The sequence below is a fragment of the Parasteatoda tepidariorum genome, chromosome 9 (assembly GCF_982258835.1).
Source record: "Parasteatoda tepidariorum strain Cologne lab strain chromosome 9, Ptep-v5.0, whole genome shotgun sequence".
NCBI lineage: Eukaryota > Metazoa > Arthropoda > Arachnida > Araneae > Theridiidae > Parasteatoda > Parasteatoda tepidariorum.
In genome coordinates, this window is record NC_141763.1 from 49,279,312 (window position 1) to 49,302,904 (window position 23,593).

The 23,593-nt window shown below is 31.0% G+C and overlaps 2 protein-coding genes across 3 annotated transcripts; both read left to right on the forward strand.

Moving 5' to 3' along the window:
- Nucleotides 1–301: 301 nt before the first annotated feature.
- Nucleotides 302–10,701, forward strand: LOC107447074 (uncharacterized). Of its 2 annotated transcripts, none has more exons than XM_043050939.3 (4): nt 302–454; nt 1,318–1,424; nt 1,503–1,530; nt 10,383–10,701. In XM_043050939.3, exons 2-4 carry the CDS (start codon nt 1,352–1,354, stop codon nt 10,645–10,647), a joined length of 366 nt encoding a protein of 121 aa, XP_042906873.2. In that variant the 5' UTR covers nt 302–454; nt 1,318–1,351; the 3' UTR covers nt 10,648–10,701. The 2 variants fall into 2 exon arrangements, with proteins under 2 accessions (XP_042906873.2, XP_042906874.2); XM_043050940.3 differs by having other exon boundaries at nt 327–454; nt 1,308–1,424.
- A 3,244-nt stretch (nt 10,702–13,945) lies between these two features.
- LOC107447065 (uncharacterized) lies at nt 13,946–20,449 on the forward strand. Its single transcript, XM_087151758.1, has 4 exons — nt 13,946–14,071; nt 17,987–18,094; nt 18,176–18,203; nt 20,151–20,449. Exons 2-4 carry the CDS (start codon nt 18,025–18,027, stop codon nt 20,356–20,358), a joined length of 306 nt encoding a protein of 101 aa, XP_087007884.1. The 5' UTR covers nt 13,946–14,071; nt 17,987–18,024; the 3' UTR covers nt 20,359–20,449.
- The last annotated feature ends 3,144 nt before the right edge of the window (nt 20,450–23,593 follow it).

Below are 23,593 nucleotides of genomic sequence, written 5' to 3' on the forward strand. Positions count from 1 at the left end.
ATATTTTCATTTTGAATGCTTCTTCGAATTCGTAAATAAAGATACGTTTTCTTTCAAATTTAAGCAATAAAATAAATAAATACGTAATTATAGAACGTTTACTTACATGAACTTAATATATGTACAACTTCTTAAAAGCATAAATAACAAATAAAAAAGAATTCTATGTAATCTACTTCACAATATAGAAATATTTGTATTCTTTTAAATTTTGGATTCAAAACTAAGATTAAAAACCTTTGGGAATTTCATATAATAAATTCTTTCAAATGTTACATAAAAACAATTTAAACCAAACAATAGCTACAGATCTTTTCCTCCATCGTCACTCAAGCTACAAATACACCTGTTAAACATTCCAATTTATGCTCTGAAATTCTAGCGATGAATAAAATCCACATCTGAAATTATCCTTTCATTTGCATCAAAAAAATCCATACGTTTTTCAACATAGGTAAGATGATTCTTTTTAAACACAGTGAGAAGTAAAATATTTTTACTTTGTTTAAATCTACAATGCACTGTGGTGCATCCATACAATAAGCTTCCATTTTATCAAAAATAATTGCAAAAGCAAATGATTCTTAAATAATAAATTATATATTTAATTTTTATAATAATTTTTTATAATTTTCTTCCAATATTGCAATTTTCTGAAGAATTAAACACAGAAAAATTCTATATAATCTACCTCACAATATAGAAATATTTGCGTGCTTTTAAATCTACACAAATTGTGCTATAAATAGCTTTTATAGTATAACTCAAACATTTCACGTGTAGGATATGTTGCTATTGTATCTTATTTAACTAAAAAAATAATAGATTTAAGTGAGAAAAAGAAACGCAAATTTTTAAGCAAATGGTATTTTGGAATCACTTTCGAATTTATTTTTAACTTTTGTGACGGAAAAAATTGGCCTTTCCAAAATATTTTCTTGGATGAGAGATTATTCCTTAGCAATGGTTAGTAAATTGTGAAAAATTTATAAGGTAATTTAGAAATATTCCTTGTGGAAAAAGTGAAAGCAGAGTATTATGAGAAAAGAAATATTTCGTACGATTTTGTAAATTAAAATACTGTCTTCACTAATTAATTAGCATATTTAAATGCTAGCCCTTAAATCATTCGTATTTTACCTAAGTACTATGTGAAAATCCGATCATTTTAAGTTAAAAGTCATTAAAAACTTGCTCGAAAAGTGTGTTATAACTAAGTTTTTAAGAATAGAAATAACTGTATCTAACTCATATTTTTCAATATGGAATAATTTCTTATTGACGTATTAATGATAGCTATGATGCAGAAATTTTCAGATTGAATTTCGTGAAAAATATTTTTTCGAAGAACATGAAGTTTGGTGCTATTGGATTCTTTCTACTCCTTTTGTTAGCATCAGTTAGTTGCTCTTACTGGCATAAAGGTAAAGAAAAAACTTTTTTAAAATAATGCGAACAATACCTAACTTAAAAAAATAACTACCAGTTTCTTTTTTTTTCAGAGGGGAGAGAACTAGAAGAAAATATTGAGCAAGTATAATTTAAAAGATACATTTAGTATTAAGTAAACTTTTTTTTAAGAATTTATTATCATAGATCTATCGAGGATAGAATCCGAAGAAAAATTTTTTGAGATGAAATAAAACAAAATAAGTTATTACCTCATAACAGAACTGAAAGGATTACCACAATAAAAGAAATCCAAAAAACATATTAAATATTAACTTGTTATACCACTATAGGAGATGCTTAGAAGTTTGTAACAGGATGCAACGCCTTGAAAATCCAAAAGAAAAAAACAGTAAAATGAAATTAAAGTGGAGGCAATACCCTAAAGACGAATCTGCCATGTATGTCAGTGTCTCCACTTCGTACGTTATTTCATTTAAGGGTATTTCCTTTTTGAGTTTTAGGATGTTAAATCCTGTTACAAACTATATATATAGTTGATATTTAGGACAACTATATTGTTGGTACTTAGGACAGATGATAAAAGGAAAATCAGATCAAGCAGTTCAAAATCAGAATAAAACAATTTTTGATTAAAAAAAAAGTTAGGACAATTACAACTCCTAAGCAGGGAATATTCCCATGGGTTAAAAGTTCTTTACTTTCTGTTCAAAAAGCTATTTTAAGTGTTTTGAAGTATATTTTTTGCATAAGAATATGGCATAACTGAAAAGTTAATTATAAAATTTATGCTACCGGTAACAAAAATCTAAGATAATCAATGAAACCTGCCTGGTAAAATAAGGGCAAAGTTTCAATTTTTTTCTTCCTCCCCTGAGTGTTTGTGACCACCTCGTAAACAAAAACTGGCTAATTTGTATACTGCTCCTGTCTTTAACCAATCTCTGTGCTGATATTAAATAACCCCAAAGATGAATTCTCTCTTAGTCAATCTAACATCTGGCGGTTTTCGATAGCTTTGCAAAGCAAATAAGCTTGTTAAATGAAACTATATATAATTTTAAATATATATATATATATATGTTACGGACGGGGAGTGTCGATGAAGCTTCAAAGCAGTCTAGGGTTGCATTTTAAAGCTTTTATTATGACAAAAAATACTTAAATGGCAGTACAAAATAATTAGAGCTGGAACATCTTAATGAGCTCGCTCCCCGTAGCCGTTCAGTGAGAGAATGTAAGGGAGTCTGCTTACTTACAGGTGGCGCTGCATGGCGTATGCAACACTCTGTCATCCTGACTTAGTCGGTCTCCGACTAATTGCTTCAAAGGTAAATATTAAACATTATTAAAGGTAATAAACATAAAATATTGATGACAGAAATATTTTGACAATTCAATTGAAATAAAAAACAATAAATTTATGAAAATTTAAATCTTAACTAATCTTAAATAAGTAATAAAAAGATATTTTCAAATATATAAATCCACAAATTTTTTTTTCTCACTTCTGAAAAATACGATCAATATGAATATTTTGATCATTAAAATAGAAATTTGTCATCAATATCAGTTAAATATGTTCAATTAATTTTTGATTTATGCAATAAAATCCAAAATGAAAATAAAAAAAAATTTTCTTTTTTTAAAAAATTTGAGTCTGTGTAAAAGTTCTTGCACTAAAAAATTTAAAAAAAATAAATCGAAAGTCAGTGTAAGAGTTCTTGCACAATTGAAAAGTTCATAGTTCATATGAAAAAAAAAAAAGAAAAAAGTTTATGGATCTTCCCACGGTTTCATTAAGTCTGCTGATGTGGATGTGACAGTTGGTCCTTCTCCTATACCGATCATGTGAACATCATATCTATCGTTGGGTCTAATTTTTGTCACTGTGTATGGACCGAAAAATTTTGGTCGAAGTTTCAAACCTGTTCCGAATTGGGTTCGTTTGATGGCAACTCTGTCGTGGAGCTTATACTTCGTTGCTGTCTTTCGTCTAGTATTATAATTGTGCTTGGTTTTTTCTTGCATCTCAAGTATATTGCTTTTTGCTTCTTTTCGCATTTGTTGTTGATTTTCAAGTAAAATATGTATGTGCTCTTCTTCGAGGATTTTCTTGATGTGCAGGTCTTCTTTATTTCTCATCTTAACTCCTGTTAAGAGCTCGAAGGGTGTAAACTTTGTTGTTGAAGAAACAGTGCTGTTGATTACACGTTGGACTGCTGGTACATGCTTGAACCATTTGCTGGGGTTGTCAAGGGATAACTTGGTGATGACTGAGATTATCGTAGCATGAAATTTTTCCACCTGTCCATTCCCACGAGGTTGACCTGTGGTGATTGTGATATGATCAATTTGTTCGTCTTCACAGTACTTTTTGAATTCTATTGAGGTGAATGCGGATCCTTTATCTGATATGATTCTTCTTGGATTTCCAAAAGTAATTTGTTGCAGTTGTAGTTTTTCCAAGGCATCTTTAGCTGATGTTGACTTGACTGGATAAATCCATAAGAATTTGGTGAAAGCATCGACGACGGTGTAAATGTATTTATAATTCTTATGTGTACTGGGTAAGGGACCAAGAAAATCTATGTGGTATGTATCAAGAGGAATGTCTCCTTTTGGGATGGGATGTAAGAAACCTTCTTGTTTTCCTACTTTACGTGATGAGAGTATACATGGAATGCAATTGGAAATTACGTTTTCAACAGTCTTTCGCATGTTTGGAAAATAGAATTGTTGTTTTAGCAAATTTTCCGTTTTATTTATGCCAAAATGTCCTTTAGAATGTTCAAGTTGTACAATTTGTTTTTGCATGTCAAGTGGAACAACCAAAAGTTCTTGATCATTGACTATTTTGTAAAGCACATTGTTTTTTAATGTATAATCAGGTGCTGAAGAATTATTAATTAGTTGCTTTATACTTGCTGTAAACTCATCATTGATTTGTGCTTCTCTGATTTTCTGTGTTGTTTCATTGTATTGTATTACCATAACTGGATAGCGGCTAAGAGCATCTACATGTTGCATTCGTTTACCTGGCCGATGAAGTATTTCGTAATCAAAATCTTCTAAGAAGAGTGCCCATCGTGCTATTTTGGGTGGTAGATCTTTTTTTGTCATTGTCTTTTGAAACGCCTGGCAATCTGTATATATTTGGAATTTTGTGCCTATTAGATAGTGTCTAAATTTTTTTAATGCTGTAACTATCGCTAAAACTTCTAATTCGTAGCTGGAATATTTCTCTTCTTGGGGAGAAGTTTTACGACTCATGTATTGTATGGGATGGAAATTGTTATCAGAGTCCTTTTGAAGGAGTATAGCACCAAATCCTTTAGCACTGGCATCACAGTGGAGTTGTAATGGAGTACCTTGCTGATACAGATGTAAAACAGGTTCAGATGATAAAATTTGTTTCAGAGAAATGAAAGCTTGTTTCTGTGCAGGGCCAAAAATAAATTTGACTTTGTCTCGTAAAAGGTCGCTTAAAGGTCTTGCAATTAGTGCATAGTCATTGATAAATTTTCTAAAGTATCCGGTTAGTCCTAAAAATGATTGAACATGTTGAGTTGTTTTGGGTTCTGGAAAGTTCATGACGGCGGTTGTCTTAGTTGCTGAAGGGCGAATGGTGTTTTGCTCAATAATATGTCCAAGAAAGGTTATCCTACGCTGTAGAAAATTGCACTTTTTGAAATTAAATTCTACACCATAACTAGAAGCTACTTCAAATACTTTTTTGAGTTTTTCAATTCCTTCACTCTTATTTTTAGAAGGCACTATGATATCGTCCATATAAATTATAACAGTACCATCATTTAAAAGATCTTTAAAAATAATTTGAATGTATTTTTGGAATACTGAGGGAGAGTTACACAAGCCAAAAGGAACTTTGTTAAATTCGTATTGTCCAGTTGGTGTTACGAAGCTGGTAAATTTGCGACTGTCAGGTTCAATTGAAACATGAAAATAACCGTTCCTAAGGTCAAGGTTGGAAAATAACACTCCTCCTTGAAGTCTGTCGAAAATGTCATCAATGAGTGGTAATGGGAATCTCTGTTTAATTGTTTTGGAATTAAGAGCGCGATAATCTACGCATATTCTTGTTGACTGATCTTTTTTCTTAACAAGAACCAAAGGTGCGGCGTAATCGGACGAACTTTCAGAAATAATTCCATCGGTAAGCCATTGGTCCATTTGGTTTTCAACGATAATTTTTTCTGTTTGGCCTAGCCTTCTTGGTCGTAACGCGATAGGTTTATCGTCAGAAAGAATTATTTTCATTTGTAAGTTGGTATCTTTAATTTTGTTGGGCTTATAAGATTTAATAAGTTGTTCAATTTCAGTACGCGTATCGGATTCTAAATGAGATAAATCAACATCGGTGTAAACTATATTTATATTAGATAAACAATAGTCTGTATTTTCAATAAACGCATTTTTAATCTCTTTATTTTCCGGATTTGAAGAATTAAAATCGTTTGTTTCTGTTTCGGCTGACGAAAAAATATCGGTTTCGGTTTGTTTGGTTACATCGGAAAGAGCACGGTGAACGTTGGATGTGACGCAGCGATCACGTGTTTCGGTAGTATCCGCTTTCCTATTAGATGCAGACGTCATTGAATCAAACTCATTTATTTGTTTTTCAAATAAATTTTGAGTAGAAGTACTTTTACATTCGCATAACAAATTTTCGGTTTCAGTTTGAAAAGGGAGTGGTTCATTATTATTCTCTATCTCAAAGAAAGACTGACCTTCGTCTAACTGACGCGACTGTAATGCACCCTTGTCGGATCTATTTTTAGAAACTGGGGGAGAAAAATTATCGTTTTCTGTATTGGAAATGAAAGAATTTTGATTTTCTTTTTTAGACATTGAGTTTAATTCGAAAGTATTTTGTTGTTCGTTTTTAGGCAAAGGAAATTTAGTTTTAGAATAAGGAGAAATCATGTTTTCTTTTGAAATTCGATCATATTCTTTTTTAGCTTCATTTAAATCATCCAAAATATTTGGGGGAATTATTAAATCACAATAAAGATTTTTACAAACAGCTGCCGTTACTGTTATGGGATTTTCACGAAAGCTTGGAAGCGCCAATTTTATTTTTGAAAGTTCAGCTTGTACTTCATTTCCGAAAGCACAAGTTAATTGAACAGTTCCGACACTTTTAGTTTTGGAGGGAATTAAGTGTTCTCGTACGCAAATAATATTGGCTCCCGAATCAACTAACGATTGAACAACTACACTGGTTATCATAAATTAAGGAAAAATCACAAAAATAGCGATAACTCTTTCAAAAGTAAGCCAAACCGTGCAAAATTTGCATATGTTGTCCACTAAGAGTAGCTGAGTAAAATTGCAATATGCAAATTAGTGGCGCTGCACTCGGCTTACGTCATCTGCCTGGAGCATAAAAGTCCAAGTTTGAGAGAAAGCACACAAATTTTACTGTGATTGCGACATTGAAAATCTGAGATAGCCAATTCGTAATAATGACCTCTAGGCATCATTTGCCTGAAGAACTACGATGGAGAGCCATCGGGAGACTAGAGGCAGGGCAGAGTCAATCAGAAGTGGCCAGATGGCTAAATGTGAGTCCATCTGTGGTTCATAGACTTTGGAGGCAATTTCAAACCACAGATTCGGCATCTAGGAGGTTCAGTCAAGGACGGCCAACTGTTACGACCAGTGCCGATGACCGATATTTGACATTAAGTGCACGCAGGAATAGAACCGCTACTCCGACACATCTTAGATCCTCTCTTGCTGCAGCCACCGGAAGGTTGGTGTCAACGTCAACTGTGCGCAGAAGGCTCCACGAAGGTGGTCTGTATGCGAGACGACCAGCCATTTGCGTGCCGCTCACATCACGCCATAGGAGAGACCGTTTGCAGTGGGCCCGACAACATGTCCACTGGACGTCAGATCAATGGAGGCCTGTTCTCTTTACGGATGAGTCCAGGTTTAGTCTAGAAAGTGACAGTAGACGTTATTTGATATGGAGAGAACCTGGGACCCGTTATCATCCATCAAACATCCGTGAAAGAGATGCATACGGAAGAGGCAGTGTCTGTGTTTGGGGAGGCATATCCTTAGGAGGGCGCACATACCTCCATGTCTTTCCAAGGGGAACCGTGAATGCTCAGGTTTATCGAGACAACATCCTTGATGCTTATGTGCGCCCATATGCCGGGGCAATTGGTGATTGCTTCCTGTTACAGGACGATAATGCAAGACCACACAGAGCTCGCATTGTTGATGATTATCTTCAACAGGAAACAATTACTCGCATGGAGTGGCCAGCTCGATCCCCGGACTTGAATCCTATCGAGCACGTTTGGGATGTTCTAGGGAGGCGTGTATCTGCCATCAATCCGCCCCCTCAGACCCTTGCCACGCTTGCAACTGCTTTACAAGAGCAATGGCTCTCACTTCCTATTGAACTGATAGACCGCATAATTGAAAGCATCACACATCGCTGTTTGTGCTGTATTGCTTCTAGAGGCAATCATATTCCATATTAAAGGTACTTTTTCTATTGCAAACCGATACTTCCAATTTGTTTATTTTATACATGTGCTAATTTCTATACTACTATTAATGTCTGATAATTTCTTTTTATGTTGTTTAATACCTTACTATGTGTTGTATATTGTGGGTAAGTTTCATAAAATTCCATGTGTAATTTCTTGAGTTATCGCGATTTTTGTGAATTTTCCTTAATTTATGATAACCAGTGTAGTTTATCATTAACGAAAATTTTTTCATATTGTAATTCATGCTTAGACTCATTAAATATTTTAGCTTCGACTTTGCAAACAGGGTCTCGATTTGAGTTAAATCTACGATTTGAATTAGTTTCGTTTCTGTGAAAGCTTTCGCGCGGATTATTTCGTGATGGGTTTTCTGTAGAATTCCTCTCATATGAATTACGATTAGAGCTTTGAAATGAGTTATTTTTTTGCTTGTACTCGAACGGTTGTTGACGGTAGTGTTTTATTTCGGCTAAAGATTTCCGTTTCGAAACAAAGTATACATCGCATTCTTTCGCTAGTTCAGTTGGTTTAAACCAAGTTTCGTTTTGGCGTATCGCAATATGTTGTTGCGTTTCACGATCGAGGGTAGAAAACAATTTATCGGCTATCATTAATTCGCACAAGCTTTTATAATCATTAACGTTACGAAGGTTACAATAGTATTCAAAAGAGCTTGTCAATCTTGAAGAAAATTGTCCGTGTGATTCATTAGGTAATCGTTGAGCTCTTCGGAAATTAATTAAGCATTCCTGGGGTGTTGGCTGAAATTCTCGTAATATAATATTTTTAACTTTTTCGTAATCTTGGAGTTCGTTTTCCGAAATGTAAAGTAAAATACTATTCGCTTTTTCACCGAGAATATTTATTAATATTTCTGATTTGAATTCTGGCGGAACATTTTTGGTGGTAAACGCGCGTTCTAAAGAATGAAAGAATAAGTTAAAATTTTCGGGTTTAGTAGGAATCGGCATACTAAGAGTTTTAACTGATTTAATTAGACTTTCTAGATCTGAAGATGATGTAATTATCGCGTTTGTGTTTTCGGAATTATTTTGATTTGAGCCGGAGTTAATTGATGCTAATTCGATTTCTTTTTCGATTTGGGCTAACTTGATTTTTTCTTTTTCGCATTGTTCTGCTTCTTTTCTTTCTTCGACGATTAAATAAATCATGTCTTTAACATATTCTGGTTCATTTTTGAACGTATCAGTTTTTTCTATAAGTTCTTTTAAACAAATAATAGTAGCATTTTCTGGAATATCTATTCCTAATTCCTTGACGGTATTAACTAAATCTTCTTTTTTAGTATTTCGATACATATTTGATAATAAAAAGGATTGATCCTACCTTGTTTGAAGATATCGGTGTTTGTTGATATAAGAATTCACAACTGTTTCACTACGATGCTACGACTTTTATCGTTGTTGACGTTGAATGCCGTGACTTATGTAGAAGAGAAGTATCGATTTCTTAATTCGTTGAATGTTGATGTAGAGATTCCTTAATTGTGGACGAGAAATTGGTCACACAGGTGGTTGAATTGGCTTTGTTGTAGAACGTAGTTGTGGAATATATTTCTTTAGACAATTAGGCGGGGAAATTGGCCTCTTGAGTTGTTGATTTTTCGCTGTAGAAGATATTTAGATCTGGAAATATATCATAGGCGGTGGAATTGGCCTTTTGAAGTTGGACATTTGTCAGCAATAGTTCGTTGTTTTGAAAGCGGGAAATTGGCTTTTCAGTATAGGCGGGAGAATTGGCCTGTTGTAGTTGAATATTTTTCAGCAATAGTTCGTTGTTTTCAAAGCGGGAAATTGGCTTTTCAGTTCAGGCGGGAAAATTGGCCTTTTGTAGTTGAATATTTTTCAGCAATAGTTCGTTGTTTTCAAAGCGGGAAATTGGCTTTTCAGTTCAGGCGGGAGAATTGGCCTGCGTAGATAAAATTGTTCGAAGATATTTTGAATTATGCGGCGGGGTTATTGGCCGACTTATGAAGTAGAGTTATTGCGCCATTTTGTTTGGGCGGCTATCGCTTTCAATTTTAAGCATCAGGTTCCGATGACCGGGTAGAGCCCCCATGTTACGGACGGGGAGTGTCGATGAAGCTTCAAAGCAGTCTAGGGTTGCATTTTAAAGCTTTTATTATGACAAAAAATACTTAAATGGCAGTACAAAATAATTAGAGCTGGAACATCTTAATGAGCTCGCTCCCCGTAGCCGTTCAGTGAGAGAATGTAAGGGAGTCTGCTTACTTACAGGTGGCGCTGCATGGCGTATGCAACATATATATATATATATATATATATATATATATATATATATATATATATATATATATATATATATATATATATATATGTATCTTTCTTTAACTATCCTTACCCCTTCAATTAGCAATTGAAACTAATAACAATGCAGATCTTTTTATTATCTTTTCAGGAAATGTGCAAAGGAGGATGAAAGTTGCTCGAAGCTCATGTTAGGGGAAGGGCCAAATCACTGCTGCCCTCCAAAAGGTTGTTCATGTGATTTAGAGGAAAAGGAATGCGGCTGTTACTATGACCGAATTGACATCACTTTTGGAAAAGATTGGGAAAAGCTTAGAGACATCATAAATGAAGAATACGAAGATCAATACGTAGAATACGAAGATAAAGTGAATCATTTTGTTTATTTAGTACATAAGACTACTGACAAAGACTAGTTCTCTTATCATTGTAAACAGCGCACAGGGCATAATAAAATATTTCATAATTTTTGTGTTTTAGTAAAGAAAACTAGGTTTGTTCTTTTTGTATTATTTTATAACAAAATTAAAAAAAAATATATATATCGCATGAGCAAGGGGGCAGGCAGCGGAGTGCAAGGGGGTGCACTTGCACCCCCCTGGCTTTCTTTATAAACAATTATAGAGTATAAATTTTTTTTTAAAAATATTTTTATTCAAAACCAAATAATTAAGTAATTATTGATACGTAACAATTAAAAAATTGTTTAATCAAACAAGAATTGTAATCGTCTTGTTAGCTGTCCAAATCTGTTTATAAATTTTTCAATGAATTCTGAGTCATCCTTGATTCTTCTCCAATGCACACTGAGCATGCACAAACTACTTAATCTCTTGTGAGACATTGTAGACCTATTCCATATTTTGATGCGTCGCATTGTACTAAAAGTGGGTTCAATAGTGCACGTAGTAGCTGGAAGAGTTAGACCAATTTTGATCGCTTCCGCTACCGCTAGATAAAACAGTGTGGCCTCAATAACTAAATCGATGTATTCGAGGAATTCATAAGAATTTTCATTATTCCTCCATATTTCGTACTTTTTTTAAAATATCTTGTTAACAATGAAGAAATGTATCTTGAAAAAAAATTATCAGATGAAAGTATATGTTATAACAAAACAAAATGTAATAGCAGAATATTTTTAATTTTTCTTTTTTTTTGGGGGGGGGGGTAGTTTGTTAGAGGGTTATACCCCCTTTTATATTTTTCTGCCGGCGCCCTTGCGCATGAGCTGAGATATTTATTGGTTCCAAAATTTCTAGGAGTCAATCTTATATAACTGAAAGAAGTACTCAATCGCGTCTAACTTTTCTGAAGTAAAACAAAGATTTAAAATCATCTATCAATTATCTTTTAATTTAAAAACTTCTAAAACAAATGAACAAAGTATTTAAAAAATTCCGGATTTAAAAACTTTATAAATTGAACTAACCAGAAAAGCCAATAACTTTTAATAATAAATCTGCAGTAAAATTACCGTATTTCATGTCAGCTTCACAGTCCAATCACACTATTAGTACAGTAGGTAGGTACAAATAGGTTTTTAAATGTTCATAAAAAAAACAATCATGCAAATTTGCGGAAATCTCTTAAGTACCCTCCTCATAGTACAATTTCGCGAGTCATGTTTGGCGGGAGGGAAAAGAAACGAGATAGGAAACTTATATACAACTATTCAAACATATGAAGTATTGTTTCTAGCTTGGCGAACAGAGTATCCTTTGGCCAAGGTTTCTAACATAGTTTTTTTTTTATATGCTCCTCTGAATCAAATGAAATCAATCCCAAGACCGTCTAACAGTTATATATGAGTTATATATGAGAAGAATATATGAGAGAAGTAATATAAGTTATATATGAGTTAGTTAGTAGAAGTTATATATGAGTTTTTTTTTGTAAGTATAATTATGCATTTGCATGTATTTGCGAAGCTGATATTGCCATCTAGATTAGTACTGTTTTCTAACATGTTGTGCAAAAACGCACAAACACTTTCCATTAGTTTTATACAAAAATAAAAAAAACAATACTCACAAAATTAAAAGGAAGAAACTAATTAAATAAAATTTTATAAAAGTAAGCTGTTCAAGGGTGGATTAATAAGGGGAAAATATTTTTTTATCTGTCAGACGTAAAATGAAAAAAAAAAAAAAAAAGACGGATTATTTTATTTACAAAAAACAATGGCGAGTTGGAAGTTTCGATGAATATTAAGGAACATTAGTACGAAAGTGATGACGTTTTTCATTTCGTGTCATACAAAAATAAACTTATATTCTCTTTATAGCTCATTTTACGGCAGTAATTGTTTTTTGTTTGTTTGTTTCATTGTTTTGTTTTTTCAATTCTTAGTCTATGTTTGAGATGGATAGTTGTGAAGTGACTAATCCTTTGAATCATACATAGACACTGTGATTTCTAGGAATAATTAAGCAGTAAGTATTAGGGGGACCGGGAAGTAATATCGTTCGGAGTATTAAATTTTCGTTAGTCTTAAAAATCCGTTAATTTTTTTCGATCCAGCATTGGAAGGTTGTTGCTAATAAGGGTGAATACATCATTGATTAAAAATAAAATCTTGATAACAAATATCAAATGCACCGAAACGACATTACTTTCCTGTCCCCCTAATATTATTTGAAGTTTGACTTTTGTCGCATTGCACACGTAAACATTTTTCATTCCTTTCAATTGGAAAACATTAATAACAATATATAATAGATGATAGATATATAAATTACGGCAAAACTTTTATTTTTGGAATAGTTAAGATTAATTTGGGACAATAAGCTTAACTTTAATTCTTGGTGTTACTCAAAAGTCATAGCAATAGTAAAAATCGTATAATTCCTCTAAGACTAAACAATCAGGCTTTTATTATAATTATAACCAATAATACTAATAAAATACAATTTTTTGCCGGGAACTATAATTATTTTAATTTTGTTTGCTTTTGCAAATTTCTATAAAGAAGAAAAATATTTTTTTCCCTTTTATATTTAAGGGTCATATTCATTATTTTAGACAGAAAAGGGTTTTTGATTCTTCCATAATAACCTACAGTACGGTATTTCCTTATCAAGTATATAATTTAAAGTTCTTAATATTTTTTATTTCATTTTATTCAGGGAAATGTATTCTATTGTACCTATCAACAAGATTTTAAAGTTGAACGCATTTCTAAATGTTTTCAAAGTTTAAGTTATAAAAAAGCTCACAAGGTTCACATGAACACATTTCGATAAGTAAATTATACAAAAAGTATTTATTAGTTACTTCATAAATAAAACAAATATCTGTATTATAATTCTATGTTGGTTAACATGGAGGAAATATAATCCCTCAGGAGGGTTAGCAATTTAATTAAAATAGTCTGGGTGAAAAATAATAAATGCATACGAGTTAATATACTTATTGTCTACACGAATTTTGACCTTAAAAAAATTAGAAATCTAACGCAGAAAATAAGTAATTGTACAGCGTTTACTTACATGAACTTATTGCGTTACTTTTTAAAAGTATAATATACAAATATTACGATTAAGAAAAGAACTTTTAATAAGTGAAAGTTGTAATCATAACTTTGAGATACTTACATTCTTATAAATTTTGGACACAAAAATGGAATAAAAACCTTGATGCGCTAAATTTTTGATGTTCCATAAAAACATTTTGATCAGTCAATAGCAACAGAACTCTTCACTCAATCACATGTCATTCAACCACCTGCCTAATATTAATTACAATTTATGATCTGAAATTCACAGCGATCAATAAAATCTATATCTGGAATTGTTTTCTTTCATTTACCCCAAAAAATCTATACGTTGTTCAACATAGGTAAGATGCTTCCTTTTAATCAGTGAGAGAAATAAAACAGTTTTACCTTCTTTTTTACTTTACAATGCACAGTGGTGTAGGCATACAATAAATTTGCATTCTTTCCAGTAAGACTGTGAAAGCAAACGATTCTACATAATATAAATTTGCTGTTTCCTAATGCTAAAATATATCGAAAAATTGTGCTAAAATCAGTTTTCAAATTTTGCACACCTAACACATCGTTGTTGTAAAGGCAATTGATAATCTAAAAGCATTTAATTAAAAAGTAATATATATATATTTAAGCTAGAGAATTAACGCATTAAGCAAACGATTTTTTAACATCGGTTTCTAATTTATCTTCAACTTTTGAAGAAATGTGACTCATGAAAATATTTTTTTAGGTAAAAAATTATTCCACAACAATAGTTAATTGTGTAAATTTAAAAGATTATTTTAATAAATTTTTTATAGAAAATATGAACGCGGAGTGTTTCCATTCTCTAATGTTAGAAGATATAAATATACACTAAGTCAATTTTTGGATAATTTATTGCTGTATGCATGGTGAGGGGGGAAAAAGAACGATATCACCCAGCTAAATTTTTATTCTAATAATCGAATTTTTATTTATTAAGGAGTTAATCTTTATGTTAATTAATTAGCGCTAACTATTAAAGGATAAGCATCCTTTTTCCCCGGATGCATGTGGATTCGTGTTTATCAGAATATGAAGCGTAGCCAGAAACATGATCTCGATACTTCGGTGAGGAGAGCGGTCGAAAATTAATTCGACATTAATTTACTTTTTGCGTTTTCTCCATGTGTGGAAAACTTTTAATCAAATGGAAAATTTGTTGCACGATTAAAAAATTTGTTTATCCAAAGATGATTCCATGAAAACAAATATTTTTAAATAATTATTTATCATTATTTTATTTAGTAATAGTCAAAAAAGATGTTGGTTTGTAAGGAATATAAATTTTTGCATCATTTTAAATTATGGAATTTTAAGTGAGAAAAATTACAAAGTTACATAAAAACAGTCTAATAGTTCTTGAGAATAAAAATTTTGCAATTACGTTTTGTCTTTGAAATTTTGTAACTCGCAAACTATTTCAGCGATTTTATACAAATTTCGTTTTTTTTATCATTTACAGTCACTTAGTTAAAATTTATGTAAAAATTTGCATACTTCGCAATACAACAATTTTTCAACTAATTAAAAATTAAATAATAGCGAAAAATTAAAAATGATTTTCTATTGAATTACCTTTAGATAAATACATTAAGCTAATGAAGAAAAAAAAATTTCGACATAGTTAAATGTCGAAATTTTTTTTTCTTCATTAGAAACACATAAAAAATAAAAATAACTTTAAAGGGATTTTAGACTACTCTCTTGACAAAAACTATTTTGACCATACCTCCCAGAATGCGGTTGTCCTCATATCTTTCAAGTCATCAAAAAAAAAAAAAAAAAAAAAAAAAAAAAAAGAATTGTTTATCCACAAAAACTGCATTTTTCTGCAGATCCGCCAAAAAGAATTAAAAAGAGGTGTGTTTATTTAGAAAGTATTTCTATGAATTTTATATTTCTATGTATTTCTCTGCATGGTTTCGTTTCTGATTTCATAACTAAGTTAATATTAATTAATCAGCATTTTAAAGGTCAACATCCTGAATAATTAAGAATGACTCAAATAAGTTATCAAACCAATTTGAATTATTAAGTTGGAAGAGTAACAACTTATAGGTTAAAAAATAGATCATAAATATACTAAATAACTACGGAAAGATACAATATTTTTTTTTTCCTTCAATAAATATGTTGCTTTTTTGACCGGCTCAGATTTTTGACTCATGAATTAAGAAGGATGGGAGTTACTTCGGGTCAAAAATCATCCAAAATCTGTAGTTCAAAAAATTTGTTGACACAGCTTAGTTTTTAATAACGAAAAAAAAAAAAAAATGGCTCTCTTTTTTTAGCAATATGGAATGATTTGAAAATGTAACTATTAATAATAGTTATGATAATGAAAGCAAATTTACAGGGTTTAGTAAACTTGTAAAGTTAATAACACAGATATTTTTTTAGTTCGATTTTGTAACTTGAATTACTGTTGTTGCTGTGCCGTAAACCGGGGCGAGTCTACCCATTTTTTCAGTTTGTCAACTTTCAAGTGGTCAAACTTTTGTAAATATTAAAGAAAAAAGGCTTTTAATAGGTGTTTCGGAATCGCTATTTATCCCTCCTTAAAGCTGTGAAATTGATTTTGGAAAAAATTAAGAGTTACGCTGTTACTGTATATTTTTATAGAACTGCTGACAAATCTCTCGTATGGGGCGAGTCTACCCATTCTACTAAAATGAAAGTTAACATTGTAAAAAATCAAATTTTACTATTAAATTGTTATTTTAGTTACTATATAGGATATTTATGAAGTAAAATTCATAACTTTATTATATATTCCATTTTTTTATTCATAAAATAACACAAATTCACTATTTGATCGATTATCCCATTTTGATCACAGTTTTGTTTTTATAATCATTAACATTATAAAATAACATTTTTTTCTGATTATTGTTGATAAAAATAAATTAAAATTAATATAAATTTACAATTAAATAATTAATAAATAATAATAATTAAAGATTATTAACAAAATCGAAATTCAAACATTGGGAATCATGAAAAATCCTTTTCCCATTCTTTTGGGAGGTAATAATAATTTATAAATAATAATTTATTTAACTTGCATTAAATAAAAAAAGTTAATTTTGTAATATAAAAATTGAAAAAATAGGTAAAATAAGCATATTTTATATTTACATTTATATTTAACCTATAAATTTTCTTATTAATGATAAATTTATCAATGCAGAATTAAAATAATATACTCAAATTCATTTAAAATGACTTAATTTTAATATAAACAAAGTTCTAAATTATATTATTATGCTTTATTAAAACTAAATACGAATGGGTAGACTCGCCCCGCGAATTCTGGCTTTTTGTTTACAACAGCAAATCTTACATTCTTTTTGTTCTTTTTCATATAAAATTAATGTAATCTTAGTCTTAGATAAGTTTATCACTTAACCAAAGTGAAAATAGTAATAATAATAATACACTTACGGAGCACCAACTAAAAGTTTGCTGATTTTCAATACAAATCTCTCAAAAGACGTTTGAACAGGTCGGTTAAAAAGACACCAAATAAATAAAAACGGATCAAACTACTACAGCGCCATCTTCCTTAGAATCTGAACTAAGTCCTCCGTCGGTAAAAAATATTTTATTTGCAATTTAAAATAGTGAAAATTAAATAAAACTAAAATGAGTAGACTCGCCCCTGGATGGGTAGACTCGCCCCGGTTTACGGTAGTTCATTTACGTCGCACTAGAGCTGCACAATGGGCTTTTGACGACGGTCTGGGAAACATCCCTGAGGATGATCCGAAGACATGCCATCACAATTTTGATCCTTTGCAGAGGGGATGGCACCCCCGCTTCGGTAGCCCAACGACCTGAACGCGAAGTCGAGCACTTTACGGTAGCACAGTTTAACGAGGACCAATACCGCACACCCTCGGTCCCTACGCAGACTGATCCAAGTGGTCACCCACCCGCAGCCAGTGATTCTTGACTTCGGTGATCTGCTGGGAACCGTGTCTTAACGATCAGTCCACTGCGAGACAACTTGAATTACTGTCTGCACTAATTAAAAGTTCTACCCCTCGAACTCCATCTAAGTATATGAAAATCCGATAATTTTAAGTCATTTAAAACTTGTAGTTCAAAAAAAAGTGCTGTTATAACTTAGATTTTAAATGTTTTAACTTAGCAATCTAACTCATATTTTTCAATATAGAATGTCTTACTATTGAAGTATTATTGATAGCTACAATGATTTCAAAAATTTTCAGGGCGTGCTAATTTTGTGAAAAATACTTTCTCGAAGAACATGAAGTTTTGGGTACTTGTATTTTTTCTCTCATTGCTGTTGCAAGCAAATTGCTCTTATTGGCATAAAGGTAATAAAAGTCTAAAATAATACACTGAACCTTTACTTAAATATCTTTAAATTATAATTTAAACGTTTTTCTTTTTTCCAGCGCGAAGAGGCTTAGAAGATACAATAAAGCAAGTATAATTTTGAAGATATAATATATAGCCATAAGTAAACTTTTTCTCTCACAGTTTCTTTTAAATGGTTCTATTTATATCTTTGCATTAAACATTTTTTTAATAGGAAGATACATAAATACATGTGAAGTGATTCATTATCATTAGTTTTAATTATAAGCTTTAATAACCCTTCTAGAAAAATTATTGCAATCTTGGCACAAATAACCACCAAATTAATACTGAAATGAAAGAAAAAATATCAAAACAATTTTAAAAACAGAATTAAGCTATTACTAAAGTCTATCGCCAAAAAGTGTCAATAAGCATTATGAAACAGTTTTTTTTTAATAGCCTGACACAATATCTTTTAATATTCTGCAACAAATACCAAAAGTTGTTGATTTAAATTTTTTTTTCACAGTTTGATAATTTTATTAGCTTTTGCTTAGTTATTAGTTGATGACTCCTTATGTTTATGTAATGATAATTTATAATTGGCAGAAGTTTGACCTACATTTAGCGAGAGCAGTGACTATGAATTCACCTGTATGTGTACGTTAATAAATTATTTATGTACCATATGACCATTAATACTCTTTACACTTTCAAATATATAATGGCAGACTTGGCTATCAAAATATCTTAGTTCAGAAGTTATGAAATACTGAATAGCCCAATCTAATCTTATTAATAGGAAGTTAGAAAGCATCTGCGAGATGAGGTTCTGAGAAGTAATAAATTTTTTTAGGCCTTATTTCAGTTTTGATTTCAACACTTTAATAAAAATGGACTTACTCTGATCTTGTTTCTCTCTTTTCTTCTGAAAGAATTTAATTATATCTCAATTTAAAATATCACTTGTAGCTGATGTATGGTAATAATCTTTTTTCTATTGTTAGCTTAAAATAGGATGTTTTGAACAAAAAAATTAATAAGGGTAATAAAAATTAGAATAACCTCGACCTCTCACTTCTCAGCCAAGAATGTTAAAGAAGTAGAGCATTGAGGTAACCCAGGTTCGAACCCTTAAAGATAACTGATCAACCCCTTGTCACCAAGCTAACAATGAAAGTTTCCTTTCTTCATTACTCAAATGCGGTTCGTTTTCTTTAGAAGATAAATGCACAATGCTTCAGGGGCGGAATGTAAATGACATATTTTCTAATTAAATATTTGCCTCTGTTTTTACTTTTTTGATAATTTTATTTCATAAAATGTGATCACGGGTTGTCAATTTATTCCAATAAGTCAACTGTTTAATGCTTAACTTGGACCCATCTGACCAACTTTACTTTCAGATAGACTTTTTAATAATAAGAAAAAAGAGATTTTTTTTTTTTTTTTTAGAATTTTCCATGGCCCGGCATAGCGAATTTGAGTTTTAAGTACGACTTTCTTTCTGCTAAAACCATTAAAAACTGCTAATTAAGCTAGATTTGTCAGACATTTCTTTTTTTGAAAAATTCTAAAATTTCTGTTTAATTTCTTCTGCATCTTTTTTGCTTTAGGATATCTTTTTTGTGTTTAAACACTCTTTGTTTTTCATTATGAAATCGAAATCATAGTACGTATGTTTGTGCAACATATTTTGTGTTCCACCGTGTTCAGCTTTAAACAACCAAATTTGTTTTAAAAGTTAATTACTTCGTTCATTTCACTTATTACTTCAATTATAAAACTAATCAGCCTGCAGAGCTTTTTACTTTCATTTTTTCCCCCCAGAAAATGCATAACCTAGACTGAATCTCGCTTGAAGCTTCATCACTTTTTAATAACTTTTTCATAACTAACTTTAATTATGATGTTATTGTTTTGAAATAGAGTCATTTCATACTTCCACTATATGCAACAATAACTAATTTTTTTTAAATGTTAGATGCCTCTTCAATCCATTTATCTCTTCAATTATCAATTGATACCAATAAGAATGTAGATCTTTTTAAAATTTAAGTATCTTTTCAGTCAATGCGCAAAGGAGGAGGAAAGTTGCTCGAAGCTCACGTTAGGGGAAGGGCCAAAACATTGCTGTCATCCAAAAGGTTGTTCATGTGATGTATACGCAAAGGAATGTGGGTGTTATGATGACAGTATAGACATCACCTTTGGAAAAGATTGGGGAAAGCTTAGAGACATCATAAATGAAGAATATGAAGTTAAAAAAAGTTCATAACACTGTAAATATAATACATGGTAGTAAAAACAGAGACTAGTTCTCTTATAAAGTATAAACAGTGTATAGTTCATTAAAATATTTCACAATATTTGTTTATTATAATTTAATAAAAAAAATATTTTACGAGTATGGAATTACATTTAACTTAATTTTAAATTGCACTATATTTGTGTGATAAATATGGCAAATTACAAAAGTGTGCGTACATGAAAATTAAGAGGCAACACAATTTTTTTCTCTTATCTTCAAGGTTAGATATGAGTGGGCAATGTTCAGAGTAAACAAAAAATTTTGCTAATTTTTCAAACATATAATTTTAATTGTTTATTTCATTTTAGTCAAGCTAACTATACATAGATTTTTCTTATAATTTATTGCTTTTAAAAAAGTTTACTGAATGTAGGTAGTGAGCTTAAGTTTAAATGTTCACATGTAAAAAACAAAATTTCATGCAAAAAATAGTAGGGTCGAAGTTTGTTGCAGGAAAAAAAGGACCAAAATTTGAGGAAGATGCACAAAAGTGTTTTCCATTGAAACATTTGTGCATGACATAAATAATAAAATAAAAGCACATAAAAGAACAGATTTAACAGTCGTGCTTTAAATTTCATGCAATATTAATATCCATATTCAAATGAACAGAATTTCAGTGCGAAAATATTCTACATTGTTGAATTATTCTAATTTATGTTTCATCATTCAACAAATAGCTAGCCAACATTGTTTTTGAGCATAAAGTATTTAGAAATTTTATTGTCAAGTGTAATAGCTTGTGTTACTCTCATATTTCAGTAAATTTTCTTACTAAGAATAAGGCTTACTAAATTTTTTCATTCTTTTGAATACTTATGGCATTTTAAGGAAGGATAGTATCCTTAATTTATAATCCGAATGATTGAATTACTTGACATGATTTTGTTTGTCTCCAATTCTATTCTTTTAAATGTTTTATCAGCTATAAATTATCAATTTCAAAGCTTCAAAAAAGCATTAATTGCTAAAAAGTAAAAATTCTAAAAAAAAAAATCCCTTTTTTGAGCATTTTGAAAAAATTTCAGATTTTAGAAGAAAACACTCATAATTAGTGGAAATTTATCCAACTTGCATCCTAGTCATGAGAGATATTATAATCAAGAAGAGGGAAAGGTCGAATATGATGCTATTTTGGAAAATGATCATAAGGATAAACCCTACATTCTTAAATGAATTACTAAGTACTCACAATTCTTCAGTACTATTGAACTACAAATGAGGATCAAGGTAGGGAATAAATGGTTTATGTCCATGAAGGTTGATTTTCAGAAAAATAGATTTTAAGATTTGAGAATTTTCAGGAGCAAGCATTCACATGAAATTGTAAAATATATATATATACAGTCAGACCTCGATATAAGGTCACTTTTCAAAGTCCCGGCTCAATGAATAGGAATTCTTTGTTGCAAAATATTGGATACATGGTCAAGTTTTAAAAATCGTTATCGCTTATAAGGTCATTTTTATCTGAAGCGAGGAAAGCTCTTTTCTAACAAAAGCCTATTTAACTTCCTTACAAGGCAATTACCCCTTTCGAGTTCTAGGAAAATGTTACAGCCAACGAACAAGCTACAATTTCTGAAATTGTTTCACAAGTTGTGGACAGTGAGGACAATGACAGTCCTGAGACTGTAGCTGTAACCCATGTGGAAACCTCCAATTCAATAAATGTGACGTGAAATTTTTTTACAAATCATGAGGGAGCTGAGTAACATTTTGAGAAGTTACAAAATCTAGAAAACATTGTTCAAAAAATGAAACCAAAAACAAGACAGACCTGCATAAATGATTATTTTAAATAAGGTAAGATGTAATGTATGTATGTGCACTTTTTTTTTTAAAAATCTAACTTTCTTTAATTCTTTACTAGGTAATTCTGTTAAAATTTATTGACTTAAACATTTAATTTATGGCTGATCGTTTTTGTTTGTATTAACATTTTTAAAAAGTCTTATTGTGTACTATTTACGTGCTTAGTTACGAACTGCTAATGAATCGGTTAAAAGGTCACCCCGCTTATAAGGTCACTTTTGCGATGTCCCTTAGGGTGACCTTATATCATGGTCTGACTGTATATATATATATATATATGGCTGTCACAAGCATTTATTTACATCCCCTAAAAATTTCAAAACAGAATTTACACTTTTTGATGCTGAAAAAAAAAAAAAAAATGAAAGTCAGGTTGGACAAGAATAGCTTTTTCTTTAAAATCCACCCCCCTAATCACTTGTATTCCAATCTTGTCTTCACTATGGATGGTGTTTTCTACACTAAAGACCGCTGCATCTCTTTACTGCCTGCACTTTTGGGTTACTGGCATTTGGTTCACAATGTGTTCATTCTGTTTTGAGCCTCTCTTTAGTACTATTTCTTGCATATATAGTATTTTTACCTGGTTTATTATGTGTGTTTACAATGAGTTCTAAGTTCATAACTCGAAGTGGTTTTTGCTGTGTAGTTTACCCTTTGAAATTTTTTTTTTTTATAAAACACCTATCACCTGATCAACAATAACCCACTTCGAAAATTAAACCAAAATGATAATTTGTAAAATGAACTAAGTCTCGCAGCTAGAACAATATGACAACACTAACATATGATGGTGCACGCCTCAGAACAAGAAAAAACAGTAGTAAACAAGTAAAAAGAGTCCAAATCAGGACTGCCAAAAAAGCGAGTTCTTTCTAAATACAGCAACCATGTCATCTTTTTTAACAATATACCTATAAATAACTAAAATAAATTTTCACTCCAAACTCACCCGAATTACTTAATATTTTATGAAATACAGCAGATTTGAGCTAAGAAATTAGATAACTTATTTCTTTTATTGGAAACAAAATTACATGTTTGAAAATATCGCCTTGCAGAATAAGCAGCTGTAAACTTTCTAACTGGAAGTTGAGTATTGACCTACTCAACTTCCGAGATTGTTGTTGTTTACATTTATATTGAAAACACCTTCCATACGTTTTTACACTTTTTACAGGTGGATAGCAACTGTTTTTCCATGGTACTTCCCCTTTTCAATGTGTAATGACTCTCAGGAAGAACCGATTTCCCACATTATTGATTTGTCAAAGCTTTGTAAACCTCAAAATGCATCAGAGGGTGAATCAATCATCATTTTTTTGAAAAATGGGGGACAGTTTTTCCTCCTTCATCTTTAAATATCATCCAAAACAACTAAATATCG